Source organism: Pan troglodytes, chromosome 11 (assembly GCF_028858775.2).
Source record: "Pan troglodytes isolate AG18354 chromosome 11, NHGRI_mPanTro3-v2.0_pri, whole genome shotgun sequence".
NCBI classification, from domain to species: domain Eukaryota; kingdom Metazoa; phylum Chordata; class Mammalia; order Primates; family Hominidae; genus Pan; species Pan troglodytes.
Window position 1 is genome coordinate 842609 of NC_072409.2, and position 14935 is coordinate 857543.

General features: G+C 56.9%; 1 protein-coding gene across 2 annotated transcripts; it reads left to right on the forward strand.

The window, feature by feature from the left end:
- The first annotated feature begins 436 nt into the window (after window positions 1-436).
- ZMYND19 (zinc finger MYND-type containing 19) lies at window positions 437-13636 on the forward strand. Of its 2 annotated transcripts, none has more exons than XM_016962291.4 (6): window positions 437-742; window positions 2250-2309; window positions 3144-3250; window positions 3859-3999; window positions 12552-12732; window positions 13029-13636. In XM_016962291.4, the coding sequence occupies exons 1-6, from the start codon at window positions 692-694 to the stop codon at window positions 13170-13172; spliced, it is 684 nt and encodes a 227-aa protein (XP_016817780.1). In that variant the 5' UTR covers window positions 437-691; the 3' UTR covers window positions 13173-13636. The 2 variants fall into 2 exon arrangements, with proteins under 2 accessions (XP_016817780.1, XP_016817779.1); XM_016962290.4 differs by lacking the exon at window positions 437-742 and adding an exon at window positions 1236-1564.
- Window positions 13637-14935: the final 1299 nt, after the last annotated feature.

The window sequence follows — 14935 nt, forward strand, 5'->3', positions numbered from 1 at the left end:
TAGCCCGCCTCGCCCGCTCCCCGCCCGCCCAGAGGGCCCCGCACGAGCTCCATACACCTCCTCCTTCCGCGCTCGGGGCCAGGACGGCGGCGGGAAACAGCTTACGGAGGCTACCGCAAGGGAGGCGAAAAGCGGCCGGCTCGCAGAGCTCCACGGACCCGGCGCGAGTCCCCAGCCACACTCCGCACTGCCCCTCTAGGCGCGGCGCCGCTGCCCGCACAAAGCTTCCCGCGAAACTGACGTCGGCGCGCGCAGGCACCGCCCCCGGCCTCGCCCCTCCCCCGCGCTCGCCCCGCTCCCCAGAGCGCCGGCGCACTCGCCCTCCTCCTATTGGTTGCTGCGGCGCGGCGCGCGCCGGTCGGCGCCGTGCGCGCCTAGTGATTGGCCGAGCGGCGGCGGGCCGGGGGGTGTGTCCCGGGCTGCGCCCCGCCCCTCCGCTCCGCTCGCTGTGGTGCGCGCGGTGGCGGTGGCGGCGGCGGCGGCGGCGGCGGCGCGTGGCAGGTCCGGCGGGCGCGAGGCGGCGGCGGAGGCCCGAGCCCGGCCCAGCCTCGTCCCGCCCGGAGCCCGCCTGGCTGCTACCCCGACCCCGGCTCCGGTCCCGTCCTGTCCCGGCGCGCCGCGGCCTCGCCCCGGCCCCCGCCCGGCGCCTCCCGAGGGAGCGGCGCTGCCGGCCGAGAGCGCAGGCCCGGCCATGACCGACTTCAAATTGGGTATCGTGCGGCTCGGCCGGGTGGCCGGGAAGGTGAGCGGCGCGGAGCCCGCGACCCGGCCCGTCTCGCCCGTCCAGGCCTCCGCGCGGGGCCGGGGGCCGGGGCCGGGGGCGGTTGTGCGGGCGGCGGCCGGGGCGGGGGCGCGGAGCCTGGGATGGGCCCCAGCGGGGCGGGGGACGCTGCGCGGGCCCGGCTGCTGGCCCCGCGGGGGTGCAGCTTCCTCTCGCAGGCCGGCGGGCACGCACCCCTCGGCTCTGGGGTGCACCTGGCCACCCTCGGCCCTGCCCTGCGGGAGGTGGAGGCCACGGCCCTGTCCCGAGCCGGGTGCGGAGATGCGTGGCTCGAGCCCGAGCCGCGTTCTCCCGGAGCCCTCCCCGTGGTGTCGGCGATCCGGGGCCTAGCGCGGCGTCCGGGCTGCCGGTGCGGCCACACGGTTTAAACACAGCGCCCTTTCCGAGGCAGCGCCACTTCCACACCTCTCGCCGAGGCGGGTCTGGTGTGGGCTCTTCTGTGCCTCCCAGTTCTCAGCAGGGCTTCAGGCTCGTTTTAACGCTGCCAGGGGTTGGCCACGTTAGGCTGAGCCTCAGACTCGGAGCAGAGAGGAAGAAGCCTGGGCCCTGATGCTGCAGACTCAGGGCCTTCCTCGACTTCTCTTCTTACCTGGCCCCCACGCTCCACGTTTGAGGCTGGGGATTCCATGGCACCTGTGGGCATTGAGGCTTGGCGGTTTCTCGGAGCCACCTGTGCAGCTGCACCAGCCAGGGTCCTTACCCGGATGGGAGCCCTGTTCCCGTCACCAGCGGCTGCGGCTTTTGGTGGGAGAGAGGAGCCGAGGCAGTGTCAGGCGGCGTCAGGTAAAACAGGTTCAGATCCCAGAAGAAAAACTGCCAAGAGGGAGACTGGCCCGTTCTGGGACCTGTTCCTGTTTCCTGCCCCTGCCGCAAGAGCATAGGCAGGGCCTGCTGGGGAGGAGGCTTTTTTCCACCGGGGAAGGGTGGGCTCTCCAGTCAGGTCGGAGACCAGAGACCCCTTCTAACTCCACCCATGATGGCATTGTCATCCCTTACAGCTTTTCTTTGGAACACTTCAGATGGACAAAAAGCTAAAAAGGGTAATCAGTGAGTAGCTCAGCTTAATAAACACACCCTAATCAAAACCTTCTGGCTCTTCTGCCTCAGCCCCGGCCCCTCCCTCAGCTCAGTGAAACAGTCTTTGCCTAGGTTTATTGGTGCGTTAAATGTTCAGTGCCACTGTTGGGGTTAGGCCTGCGAGGATGAAGCCTGATACCAGCTCCTCTGGCGCAGACTAAAGTGGGCAGCTGGCTTTTAACCCGTCTGCCTGTGTTTTGGCGTAGACTGCACCACCCCAAACGGTGGAATGAGGCCACCATGTGCTGAGCTGTCTTGGTCTGAAGAGGCCTGTAGTTACTTTCCACTTCACAGGAAAATGCAACAGGCTCCTGCCTGTTCTGGTTATAAGGTTACTGCACCTCACGCAGATCCCAAATGTAATGATTTGAAACATGTGGTTAACTTCCAGACCAAATACACGCTGATCGATGAGCAGGACATCCCGCTGGTGGAGAGCTACTCCTTTGAGGTAGGTAAGGATGGCTGTTCCCTCCCCTGATGCTTGTGGTCAGTGCCCAGGAGGGTCACGAGGAACGAGCTCTCTCCCCTGTGCTGCAAGAGCATGCGGCCCCACAAGTGGACAACTGGTGCTGGCCTGTGAGCCCTGAGCCCTCAGCCCCACTTTGAGCCGTGGCCCTGCAGAACCTGGCTGTTGCTGCCACTGGAGCCCACTGTGGCCCACATGGCCTGGCGACAGTGGTCTTCCTCACTTTCACCCCAGCTGCCAGCTCCTCTTGAAAGCAAATGGAATGTTCTCATGTTTGTGATTGTGTCACGTGGACCATGTCTGTTAGCTCGAAGACCCTGCTCTTTAGAGCTAGCCACCTCTGCTGGGCCTGCCTTAGCAGTCCCTCCTGGCTGCCCAGCTGCCTCCCGTTCTCTGCTCTCATGGGGTCTTCCTGCCTCTTCCCAGCTTCCATTCCTGCCGCTGAGCTTGGCCTCTCTCACCATCCTTTATCTCTGTGCCCCGCACATTCACAGTAGTGATCTCTCCAGGGGGTTCTCTATCTCACTGCACCGTGGGCTTTTTTTAAGGGTAGGAAAATGTATTTGTCTATGTCCATTGTATTTTGCAGAGTTGTTTGTGAGTGTTTCTTGCTCGAATAGACAGAGTGGTGGTGGGCCACGCTGGCCCCTGGGAGCCATGTGCCTGTGGGAAGCTCTGCACTCCCCAGGGTCTCAGGGACAGGGCTGGCATTTGTCCCTCTGGCTTGCTTGTTTCACTTGGTTTTTCTAAGAGGGAATTGAAGTGTTGCTGAGAATTGGAGGTTTTTTAACGGCTCTTTCCCTTGTTCCTTCTCAGGCCCGAATGGAAGTGGATGCAGATGGAAATGGTGCTAAGATATTTGCCTATGCCTTTGACAAGAACCGAGGAAGGGGCTCTGGGAGACTCCTTCATGAGCTGCTGTGGTGGGTGTTTCCAAGCTGTCTCTGCCCCCCGCCACTGGGCTCCTGGGTGAGCTCCGATGGCACAGGGCGCCTGGAGCCCCCTGCCCCGCTGAAGCCCTGCCTTGCCTTCCCTGAATCTCGCAGTTATTTTTGTGTCCTTCACCACTAACCCAAAGGAACGAATGATTTGTATGTTACACTTCAAACACCAAGTGGACTTTCTGCTGGGAGCTTGCCCAGGACTGGCAGCCTCTGGAGGGATGGTGGTTGCTCCCCTTGCTGGGTTTTGCCGAGCCCCCTGGTGTGCATGGTAGGGACCACTCAGATGGGGAGCTGTCTCGAGGCCATCTGCTCAGGTGGTTTTGCGTTCCAGCTTTGGCTGTCTGTGCTCTGAAGTCCAGGGGCCGGGTCCTCCCTGTGTCCCTGTCCTGTTTGGGCCACAGATCAGGTGCTTGGGTTTCTCTCAGCAGCTTCTGCCTGAGGTACCCTCATCCAAAGGACCAGGGGCCCGATCAGATCACATGGCTGACATTTCTTCCTGGAAGGACTTTGGTACCTGACCAGAAATGTCTGTGAGGGTGGGAGGCAGCGATGCAGGGTTAGATGCAGGGTTTGCTGTCTGTTTCTAGGGAGCGGCACCGGGGGGGCGTGGCCCCGGGCTTCCAGGTGGTGCACCTCAACGCTGTGACCGTGGACAATCGCCTGGACAACCTGCAGCTGGTGCCGTGGGGCTGGCGGCCCAAGGCTGAAGAGACCTCCAGCAAGCAGAGGTGGGTTTTCACAGGGCCTGGCGATGCCAGCAGAGGCGCCTTTTGAGGAGGGCCACCGCCAAAGCTCTTGTTTCCAAGAGGGTCTCCTGTTCCTCCTCTGCGCCCTGATGCTTCTGTGTATTTTGGGACTTGCATTGTTTTTCCCCAAAGCGTGGAATCCTCCTTTTCTTCATGGGAGCGGGAAGGATCTTGATGGTGTGTGTTTTTGCATTGCTCCTCTCATAATTGGCTCTGGGAACCTCCCTTTAGCTGGCATGACAGTGGGGAGAAGGGCTGCCTGCTCCAGGGCAGGGCCAGCGTCGGGACTCGGTGTGAGCAGGGCTTCTGCCCCACACCCCTGGGAGGCATCAGCCTTCTCTCCTCACCTCAGGATTCCTTCCTTCTCTGCTCACCTCAGGATTCCTTCCTTCTCTGCTCACCTCAGGATTCCTTCCTTCTCTCACCTCAGGATTCCTTCCTTCTCTCCTCACCTCAGGATTCCTTCCTTCTCTCACCTCAGGATTCCTTCCTTCTCTCCTCACCTCAGGATTCCTTCCTTCTCTGCTCACCTCAGGATTCCTTCCTTCTCTCACCTCAGGATTCCTTCCTTCTCTCACCTCAGGATTCCTTCCTTCTCTCCTCACCTCAGGATTCCTTCCTTCTCTGCTCACCTCAGGATTCCTTCCTTCTCTGCTCACCTCGGGATTCCTTCCTTCTCTCACCTCAGGATTCCTTCCTTCTCTCCTCACCTCAGGATTCCTTCCTTCTCTCACCTCAGGATTCCTTCCTTCTCTCCTCACCTCAGGATTCCTTCCTTCTCTCACCTCAGGATTCCTTCCTTCTCTCCTCACCTCAGGATTCCTTCCTTCTCTCCTCACCTCAGGATTCCTTCCTTCTCTGCTCACCTCGGGATTCCTTCCTTCTCTGCTCACCTCAGGATTCCTTCCTTCTCTGCTCACCTCGGGATTCCTTCCTTCTCTGCTCACCTCGGGATTCCTTCCTTCTCTGCTCACCTCAGGATTCCTTCCTTCTCTGCTCACCTCAGGATTCCTTCCTTCTCTCACCTCAGGATTCCTTCCTTCTCTCCTCACCTCAGGATTCCTTCCTTCTCTCACCTCAGGATTCCTTCCTTCTCTCCTCACCTCAGGATTCCTTCCTTCTCTGCTCACCTCAGGATTCCTTCCTTCTCTCACCTCAGGATTCCTTCCTTCTCTCCTCACCTCAGGATTCCTTCCTTCTCTCCTCACCTCAGGATTCCTTCCTTCTCTGCTCACCTCGGGATTCCTTCCTTCTCTGCTTACCTCAGGATTCCTTCCTTCTCTGCTCACCTCAGGATTCCTTCCTTCTCACCTCAGGATTCCTTCCTTCTCTCCTCACCTCAGGATTCCTTCCTTCTCTGCTCACCTCGGGATTCCTTCCTTCTCTGCTCACCTCGGGATTCCTTCCTTCTCTGCTCACCTCAGGATTCCTTCCTTCTCTGCTCACCTCAGGATTCCTTCCTTCTCTGCTCACCTCAGGATTCCTTCCTTCTCTCACCTCAGGATTCCTTCCTTCTCTCCTCACCTCAGGATTCCTTCCTTCTCTCACCTCAGGATTCCTTCCTTCTCTGCTCACCTCAGGATTCCTTCCTTCTCTCACCTCAGGATTCCTTCCTTCTCTCACCTCAGGATTCCTTCCTTCTCTCCTCACCTCAGGATTCCTTCCTTCTCTGCTCACCTCAGGATTCCTTCCTTCTCTGCTCACCTCGGGATTCCTTCCTTCTCTCACCTCAGGATTCCTTCCTTCTCTCCTCACCTCAGGATTCCTTCCTTCTCTCACCTCAGGATTCCTTCCTTCTCTCCTCACCTCAGGATTCCTTCCTTCTCTCACCTCAGGATTCCTTCCTTCTCTCCTCACCTCAGGATTCCTTCCTTCTCTCCTCACCTCAGGATTCCTTCCTTCTCTGCTCACCTCGGGATTCCTTCCTTCTCTGCTCACCTCAGGATTCCTTCCTTCTCTGCTCACCTCGGGATTCCTTCCTTCTCTGCTCACCTCGGGATTCCTTCCTTCTCTGCTCACCTCAGGATTCCTTCCTTCTCTGCTCACCTCAGGATTCCTTCCTTCTCTCACCTCAGGATTCCTTCCTTCTCTCCTCACCTCAGGATTCCTTCCTTCTCTCACCTCAGGATTCCTTCCTTCTCTCCTCACCTCAGGATTCCTTCCTTCTCTGCTCACCTCAGGATTCCTTCCTTCTCTCACCTCAGGATTCCTTCCTTCTCTCCTCACCTCAGGATTCCTTCCTTCTCTCCTCACCTCAGGATTCCTTCCTTCTCTGCTCACCTCGGGATTCCTTCCTTCTCTGCTTACCTCAGGATTCCTTCCTTCTCTGCTCACCTCAGGATTCCTTCCTTCTCACCTCAGGATTCCTTCCTTCTCTCCTCACCTCAGGATTCCTTCCTTCTCTGCTCACCTCGGGATTCCTTCCTTCTCTGCTCACCTCGGGATTCCTTCCTTCTCTGCTCACCTCAGGATTCCTTCCTTCTCTGCTCACCTCAGGATTCCTTCCTTCTCTGCTCACCTCAGGATTCCTTCCTTCTCTCACCTCAGGATTCCTTCCTTCTCTCCTCACCTCAGGATTCCTTCCTTCTCTCCTCACCTCAGGATTCCTTCCTTCTCTGCTCACCTCGGGATTCCTTCCTTCTCTGCTCACCTCGGGATTCCTTCCTTCTCTGCTCACCTCGGGATTCCTTCCTTCTCTGCTCACCTCGGGATTCCTTCCTTCTCTGCTCACCTCGGGATTCCTTCCTTCTCTGCTCACCTCAGGATTCCTTCCTTCTCTCACCTCAGGATTCCTTCCTTCTCTCCTCACCTCAGGATTCCTTCCTTCTCTCACCTCAGGATTCCTTCCTTCTCTCCTCACCTCAGGATTCCTTCCTTCTCTCCTCACCTCAGGATTCCTTCCTTCTCTGCTCACCTCAGGATTCCTTCCTTCTCTCACCTCAGGATTCCTTCCTTCTCTCCTCACCTCAGGATTCCTTCCTTCTCTGCTCACCTCAGGATTCCTTCCTTCTCTCACCTCAGGATTCCTTCCTTCTCTCCTCACCTCAGGATTCCTTCCTTCTCTCACCTCAGGATTCCTTCCTTCTCTCACCTCGGGATTCCTTCCTTCTCTGCTCACCTCGGGATTCCTTCCTTCTCTGCTCACCTCGGGATTCCTTCCTTCTCTCACCTCAGGATTCCTTCCTTCTCTCCTCACCTCAGGATTCCTTCCTTCTCTCACCTCGGGATTCCTTCCTTCTCTGCTCACCTCGGGATTCCTTCCTTCTCTGCTCACCTCGGGATTCCTTCCTTCTCTCACCTCAGGATTCCTTCCTTCTCTCCTCACCTCAGGATTCCTTCCTTCTCTCACCTCAGGATTCCTTCCTTCTCTCCTCACCTCAGGATTCCTTCCTTCTCTCACCTCGGGATTCCTTCCTTCTCTGCTCACGTCAGGATTCCTTCCTTCTCTCACCTCAGGATTCCTTCCTTCTCTGCTCACGTCAGGATTCCTTCCTTCTCTCCTCACCTCAGGATTCCTTCCTTCTCTCACCTCAGGATTCCTTCCTTCTCTGCTCACGTCAGGATTCCTTCCTTCTCTCCTCACCTCAGGATTCCTTCCTTCTCTCACCTCGGGATTCCTTCCTTCTCTGCTCACCTCGGGATTCCTTCCTTCTCTCACCTCAGGATTCCTTCCTTCTCTCCTCACCTCAGGATTCCTTCCTTCTCTGCTCACGTCAGGATTCCTTCCTTCTCTCCTCACCTCAGGATTCCTTCCTTCTCTCACCTCGGGATTCCTTCCTTCTCTGCTCACGTCAGGATTCCTTCCTTCTCTCACCTCAGGATTCCTTCCTTCTCTCACCTCAGGATTCCTTCCTTCTCTCACCTCGGGATTCCTTCCTTCTCTGCTCACCTCGGGATTCCTTCCTTCTCTCACCTCGGGATTCCTTCCTTCTCTCACCTCGGGATTCCTTCCTTCTCTGCTCACGTCAGGATTCCTTCCTTCTCTCCTCACCTCAGGATTCCTTCCTTCTCTCCTCACCTCAGGATTCCTTCCTTCTCTCACCTCGGGATTCCTTCCTTCTCTCACCTCAGGATTCCTTCCTTCTCTGCTCACGTCAGGATTCCTTCCTTCTCTCCTCACCTCAGGATTCCTTCCTTCTCTCCTCACCTCAGGATTCCTTCCTTCTCTCCTCACCTCAGGATTCCTTCCTTCTCTGCTCACGTCAGGATTCCTTCCTTCTCTCCTCACCTCAGGATTCCTTCCTTCTCTCACCTCGGGATTCCTTCCTTCTCTCACCTCAGGATTCCTTCCTTCTCTGCTCACGTCAGGATTCCTTCCTTCTCTCACCTCAGGATTCCTTCCTTCTCTCACCTCGGGATTCCTTCCTTCTCTCACCTCGGGATTCCTTCCTTCTCTGCTCACCTCAGGATTCCTTCCTTCTCTCCTCACCTCAGGATTCCTTCCTTCTCTCACCTCGGGATTCCTTCCTTCTCTCACCTCAGGATTCCTTCCTTCTCTGCTCACGTCAGGATTCCTTCCTTCTCTCACCTCAGGATTCCTTCCTTCTCTCACCTCGGGATTCCTTCCTTCTCTCACCTCAGGATTCCTTCCTTCTCTCCTCACCTCAGGATTCCTTCCTTCTCTCCTCACCTCAGGATTCCTTCCTTCTCTCCTCACCTCAGGATTCCTTCCTTCTCTCCTCACCTCAGGATTCCTTCCTTCTCTCCTCACCTCAGGATTCCTTCCTTCTCTCCTCACCTCAGGATTCCTTCCTTCTCTGCTCACGTCAGGATTCCTTCCTTCTCTCCTCACCTCAGGATTCCTTCCTTCTCTCACCTCGGGATTCCTTCCTTCTCTCACCTCAGGATTCCTTCCTTCTCTGCTCACGTCAGGATTCCTTCCTTCTCTCACCTCAGGATTCCTTCCTTCTCTCACCTCGGGATTCCTTCCTTCTCTCACCTCGGGATTCCTTCCTTCTCTGCTCACCTCAGGATTCCTTCCTTCTCTCCTCACCTCAGGATTCCTTCCTTCTCTCACCTCGGGATTCCTTCCTTCTCTCACCTCAGGATTCCTTCCTTCTCTGCTCACGTCAGGATTCCTTCCTTCTCTCACCTCAGGATTCCTTCCTTCTCTCACCTCGGGATTCCTTCCTTCTCTCACCTCAGGATTCCTTCCTTCTCTGCTCACGTCAGGATTCCTTCCTTCTCTCCTCACCTCAGGATTCCTTCCTTCTCTCACCTCAGGATTCCTTCCTTCTCTGCTCACGTCAGGATTCCTTCCTTCTCTCCTCACCTCGGGATTCCTTCCTTCTCTCACCTCGGGATTCCTTCCTTCTCTGCTCACCTCGGGATTCCTTCCTTCTCTCACCTCGGGATTCCTTCCTTCTCTCACCTCAGGATTCCTTCCTTCTCTCCTCACCTCATGATTCCTTCCTTCTCTCACCTCGGGATTCCTTCCTTCTCTGCTCACCTCAGGATTCCTTTCTGTGCACACAGATGGGTCTTTTTGTCGTGTTCTTTTGCTAAACAGTTTTCCTTAAGCAAAGGTTTAAAGCGGAGAATGGTTCAGGGCTCAGCCCTCGGCCCCCGACCTGCCTGTGATCCTGAAAGCAGTGCTTTGCATGGGCTTCCCACCTGCGAGGGCGGTTCCTGCTGGCCCTAGAACCAGCCAGTCTGTGAACTTCATGGAGCCCTTGGGAAGAGCCAAGGGACCAGCAGGATAGGGGTTGGGAGCCCAGTTGAGCCAGGGAGTCCCCAGCCACACACGCTTCACTGACATGTTCCCCTGGCGCCCTGGGGCTTCTGGGCACGTCCTCAAGCCTCTGGGCAGCCTTTCCTGGTGCAGGCAGTGCGAACTGCCCTAGCAGATGGTTGTCAGCAACGCTGGTAAGGTTTAGTGTTTCGGGCTTGGTGATGGTTGGTGGCTGTGGGTAGAATCTTTGCAGTTGTCACCTCAGAGTCATGCCAGAGCCCTGGGCAGCCGAGGTGGAAACAGTGGGAGCACCTGACACACTGGTTGGTGATGTAGGGACAGTCCCCAGGCCTCCAAAATGCCACTCCCAAACTGCTGTTCCTGCCACCCTGGAGGGAGTCCTGCAAATCCCCCCCCATCCCTTCCTCACTGGGCCTCTCAGGACGAAGGCAGAGCCTGAAGTGTCTTTCGTTCTTGTTGGGCTCGTGTTTTTTTTTCCCTGCTCTGTTTATTTCATTAAATTAATTAATTTTACAGATGGGTCTCACTATGTTGCCCAGGCTGTTCTTGAATTCCTGGCTTCAGGGAATCCTCCTGCCTCAGCATTTTTTTTTTTTTTGAGACGGAGTCTGGCTCTGTTGCCTAGGCTGGAGTAGCGTGACCTTGGCTCGCTGTAGCTTCTGCCTGCCCAGTTCAAGCAGTTCTGCCTCAGTCTTCCTAGTAGCTGGGGTTACAGGTGCCCACCACCACGCCTGGCTAATTTTTGTATTTTTAGTAGAGGTGGGATTTTGCCATGTTGGCCAGGCTGGTCTTGAACTCCTGACCTCAGGTGATCCGCCTGCCTCAGCCTCCCAAAGTGCTGGGATTACAGGCGTGAGCCACCACGCCTGGCCCCGCTTCAGCCTCTTGAGTAGCTGGGATTACGGGTGTGCACCACCACGCCCGGTCCCTGCTCTAATATTAGAGTTTTGACCCTCCTCATACTGCTTGTGAGTGAAGCCAGGCCTCTTACGATTGTTGAATGGGGTTTTTATTCTTTCGGGGATTATGTTAGTTGGAACTTTGGGTTGCAAGAAACAGAAACAAAGGTCAATTTGGCTGAAACAAAAATAGGGTACATTTTGGTATCCTGACTGAAATGTGGAGAGCCAGGGATGCTGCTGCCTCCAGCTCTGCACCCCCACTCCCGGCTCCTCTCTGGGAGGCGGCATGGGCACTACCTAGCACTTGTGGACTGAAGCAGGCACCCTGTTCTAGTGGTGTCTGGGGAAGCCCTGGGATGAACTGTAGTTAGCTTGCTTTGAATCACTTTTCTACATGAAAAGGGAAGGGGAAGGGGAAGGCGTGCGTGGCAGGCAAAGCAGCATCTGTAGCATCTCCTCCTGCATTGTCCCACATTGATACATGCTCAGTGTTGATGCTGGGATGGGCCCTTCCCAACTCCACAAGTTTCGCCCGCTGCTCACCACTCCACCTGGCAATGCCTTCTGTCCCTGCCATGGTGCGGGTCATTTCAGCCGGTTCTCAACAAGACTCAGGGTCCGGCCAGCCTGTGACTGAATGTTACCTTGAATCCTCTCAGCACCCTTTATAATCAGGAGAGGAGATAACTGCCGTTAAGAACAGCCGTTTGGAAAGGGGGTGTTGGGCTGATGCTCCTGGTCAGCCCATTCTCTGTGGGCACGGCAGGACGAGTTGCGCTGGGGCTGCTGCCTTACACAACCCCCTGCTGCAGGAGGTGGGCCTGGGGTGGCTCAGGACTGATCAGGCTCAGCCATCTTTGGTTTGCCAACATGGGGTTTTAGAACCCAGCAGGTGTTGGGCCTCTTGTGCTGGGTCAGCACCCCAGGCCCCGAGCAGAAGTCAGCTGGTCAGTGTGGGCCTGACATCCTGTCTGGCCGGGTGCTGTGTGTCCGTCTGGATCCCGGTCTGTGGCCTCCTGTGATCCGGCTCTTTGTGGTGGGGTCACCCTGTCTTTGTTGACTGGCTGGGTGCTGTGCGTCCGTCTGGATCCCAGTCTGTGGCCTCCCTGTGGTCCGGCTCTTTGTGGTGGGGTCCCCCTGTCTTTGTCAGGCCTGGGCTGTTGCTTTGCTTTCCTGGCACTGTGTCAGCTCAGCCCCCACAAAAGGGGCCTCTTGGCAAAGGGGTGTTTTCCTCTTCTGTCTTCAGAAGCCAGCAGTGTCTGAAACTTGCCTCTGTCTGGTGGGACCTCACCAACATCTTCCCATGTCCTGATCCTTCCCCGTTTTAACCAAGTCTCCTCAGGGTCTGGCTTCGGAGAACGGGGTTGGTGGGGTGGTTTATGCAGCTTCTTTACTCCGTGATGCAGCAGGGCTGGGGCTGCCCACGCTTGCCTCTGAGCAGCCAGTGCTCGCTCCAGGGCCTGTTCTGTACAGCACATGCCTTTGAGGCTCCGTTCTTGGTAGAACTCTCCCGTTGTAGGCATCTGGCCTACTCAAGCAGGAGGAGTTTTTAGACGGACGTAGGGCAGCTCCCGGTATGGAAGGGGAAGTGGACCGACGGGGCAGTAATGGGCACCTCTGCAGGTCAAGGGCAAGGAGAGGGGCCGCCTCGCTTTGCACAGGGGCCTGACCTGGGCCCTGTCTCCTGCCTACTGTGTGCCTGTCAGTCCCAGGTGCTGGGGAGAGGGTGATAGATGAGGCCGTGCTTATGGGTTAGTGGGAAGACACAATATTTACTGTCAGGTGGTGAAAAGCACATGCAGCAGGGATGGGCCAAAGGAGACTCAAACTCGGGCTGGGTGTCCTGGGCAGGATGGCACTCTATGGAGTCATTGCATCGTCTGCCGTGTGCTGGCCCCGTTTGGCCAGAGTGCACTGAAGTGTCTGCTTCTTTCTTTAAGGGAGCAAAGCTTGTATTGGCTTGCAATTCAGCAGCTGCCTACAGACCCTATAGAAGAACAGTTTCCTGTCCTAAATGTGACCCGGTATTATAATGCCAACGGGGATGTAGTGGAAGAGGAGGAGAACTCTTGCACCTACTACGAGTGCCACTACCCTCCCTGCACAGTGATTGAGAAGCAGGTGGGTGTGCTGCAGTGCGGCCGCGTCCCTGGCACCTCTGCCCTGTAGCCCAGCCTTGGTTTGGGATCTTGCCCTCCACCACGGGGTCCCATTCCCCAGAGACCGCTTAGCACCTCTTGGGCTTTTCCACCAGAGTGGTCTCCCTTTGCCCTTGTGCTGGCCTGACCAGGGCCCAGGCACTCCAGCCTTGGTACGTGGTGTTTTGCTGGGTCCGTCAGATTGTCCGTAAGACGCAGTCTTTGCCCCACACTGCGTCCCAGGCATGATGGTGAAGCCACAGGTGTTCTGTATTTCAGCTCCGGGAGTTCAACATCTGTGGGCGCTGCCAGGTGGCCCGGTACTGCGGCTCCCAGTGCCAGCAGAAGGACTGGCCAGCCCACAAGAAGCACTGTCGGGAGAGGAAGCGTCCCTTCCAGCATGAGCTTGAGCCAGAGCGATGACGGGCAGGGGAGCCGCACATACTCACAGCCCCCGGGCTCTACCCTGGGCACAGCAGAGACAGACTGGTGGTTGAACCTGGAGGTGCCAAAAAAGCCAGCTGCGGGCCCAGGACAGCTGCCGTGAGACTCCCGATGTCACAGGCAGTCTGTGTGGTTACAGCGCCCCTCAGTGTTCATCTCCAGCAGAGACAACGGAGGAGGCTCCCACCAGGACGGTTCTCATTATTTATATGTTAATATGTTTGTAAACTCATGTACAGTTTTTTGGGGGGGGGAGGCAATGGGAAGGGTAGAAATTACAAATAGAATCATTTGCTGTAATCCTCAAATGGCAAACGGTCAGGCCACGTGACTAAAAACTGTCCTGTTGCCAAAGCTTCTCCCCTGGGCCGCCGGGAGCCCCATGGAGCGCGGCCTGCACGGGAGTTGTGTCCACAAAGGCAAAGTAAAGGGGTGGAATCATCCGTCCTCTCGGACATTCTCTGCTCCGCCTCCCTCTTGTGCTGCTTAGGGTGAGGTCATTTTGAGTGGAGCCGAGTCCTTGTGGGTGAGGGCAGGAGGACCCTTGTTCCTGGTGGGCCCTTCTGAGGAGCGGGTGAGCTCAGACCTTCCTGAGTCCAGCAGGGAGTATGAGTGAGACTCTGTCCTTGTCTTGCGGCAGGAGTAGTGGGGTTGCTAAGTCAGCTGCCCACTGTTTTATGGGGAGTAGGATGCTCTCGCCCCTGACATTGGTTAGTTCTTGCCTGATTTATGCATGAAGTGGCTGGGAGCTTAGCAGTGACAGCTTCTGCCCAGAAGAATCCACAGGGCATGTTCAGCAGGCCTGCTGCAGATGGTGGAGGGGGCTGGCCAGCCAGGGTGAGGTGAGGGTCTCACTTCTCCGTCCGTCTGCAGGGCTGTGGTTTCCAGGATAGCCCTCCCTCTCCTTGGGGAGCCCCAGGTGTCTGGGGCTGGTCAGCATCTTGTACCCATAGAGCTGCCCCAGGGAAACATGCCAGGCTGCGTGGCTGGGATCCTGCCTGTCTCCAGGTGCGCCCAGCCAGAGGCCTTGCTTCTTGGGAGCTGGAAGCCTGGCCAGTCCGACTCTGACCTGTCTGGTCTGGTCCGGTCTGACCCTGTGTTGGTCCCGCAGGTTGCTGCTACACTTTCCCTTCTTGAAGCTCCACTGCCATGTTCCAGGACACCCTGTGTGTTCTCATTGCTGCCCCTGGCTGGGCTGGCTTTTGTCTGTAAGCAAAACTTCCAGTAGCTTTTCTGGCAGTACCCTGGGGGCTCGTGAAGAACAGGACTGCTGAAAATGGGTGATAGCAACAAACTCCGCAGGATTTCCTGGAGCTTAGAGAACTGCATGTGCCCACATCAGGCCCTGAGAAGCCCCCTTAGCTGCTGCAAAGGTCAGGGACATTTTTTGCTGAGTAGGTGAAAGCTGCCAGGGAGGGGGACATATGTGTCCCTAGAGATGGCGGGTCAGCAGGTTGGGGTTTGGGGCAGTCTTCAGGCCTGGAGCCCCAAGTGCCCTCAGGCAGCCTGCTTTCAGATAGAGTCTGCGGATGAGCACGGAGTGCAGGGGTCCCCTTTGCCTGCATCCAGGGGTGTGGCCATGTTACCCCTGACCAGCAGGGCTGCCTTGTTTGGCAGTCATTCATCAGAAAAGTGCACTGAAAGAAGCGCCCAGGGCCTCCCACCTGTGAGAGACCACGCTGGGGAAGGGGGCGGTGCAGGTTCTAGGTTTGCATGTGGCAGCTCCTCCAGGCCTCACCCCA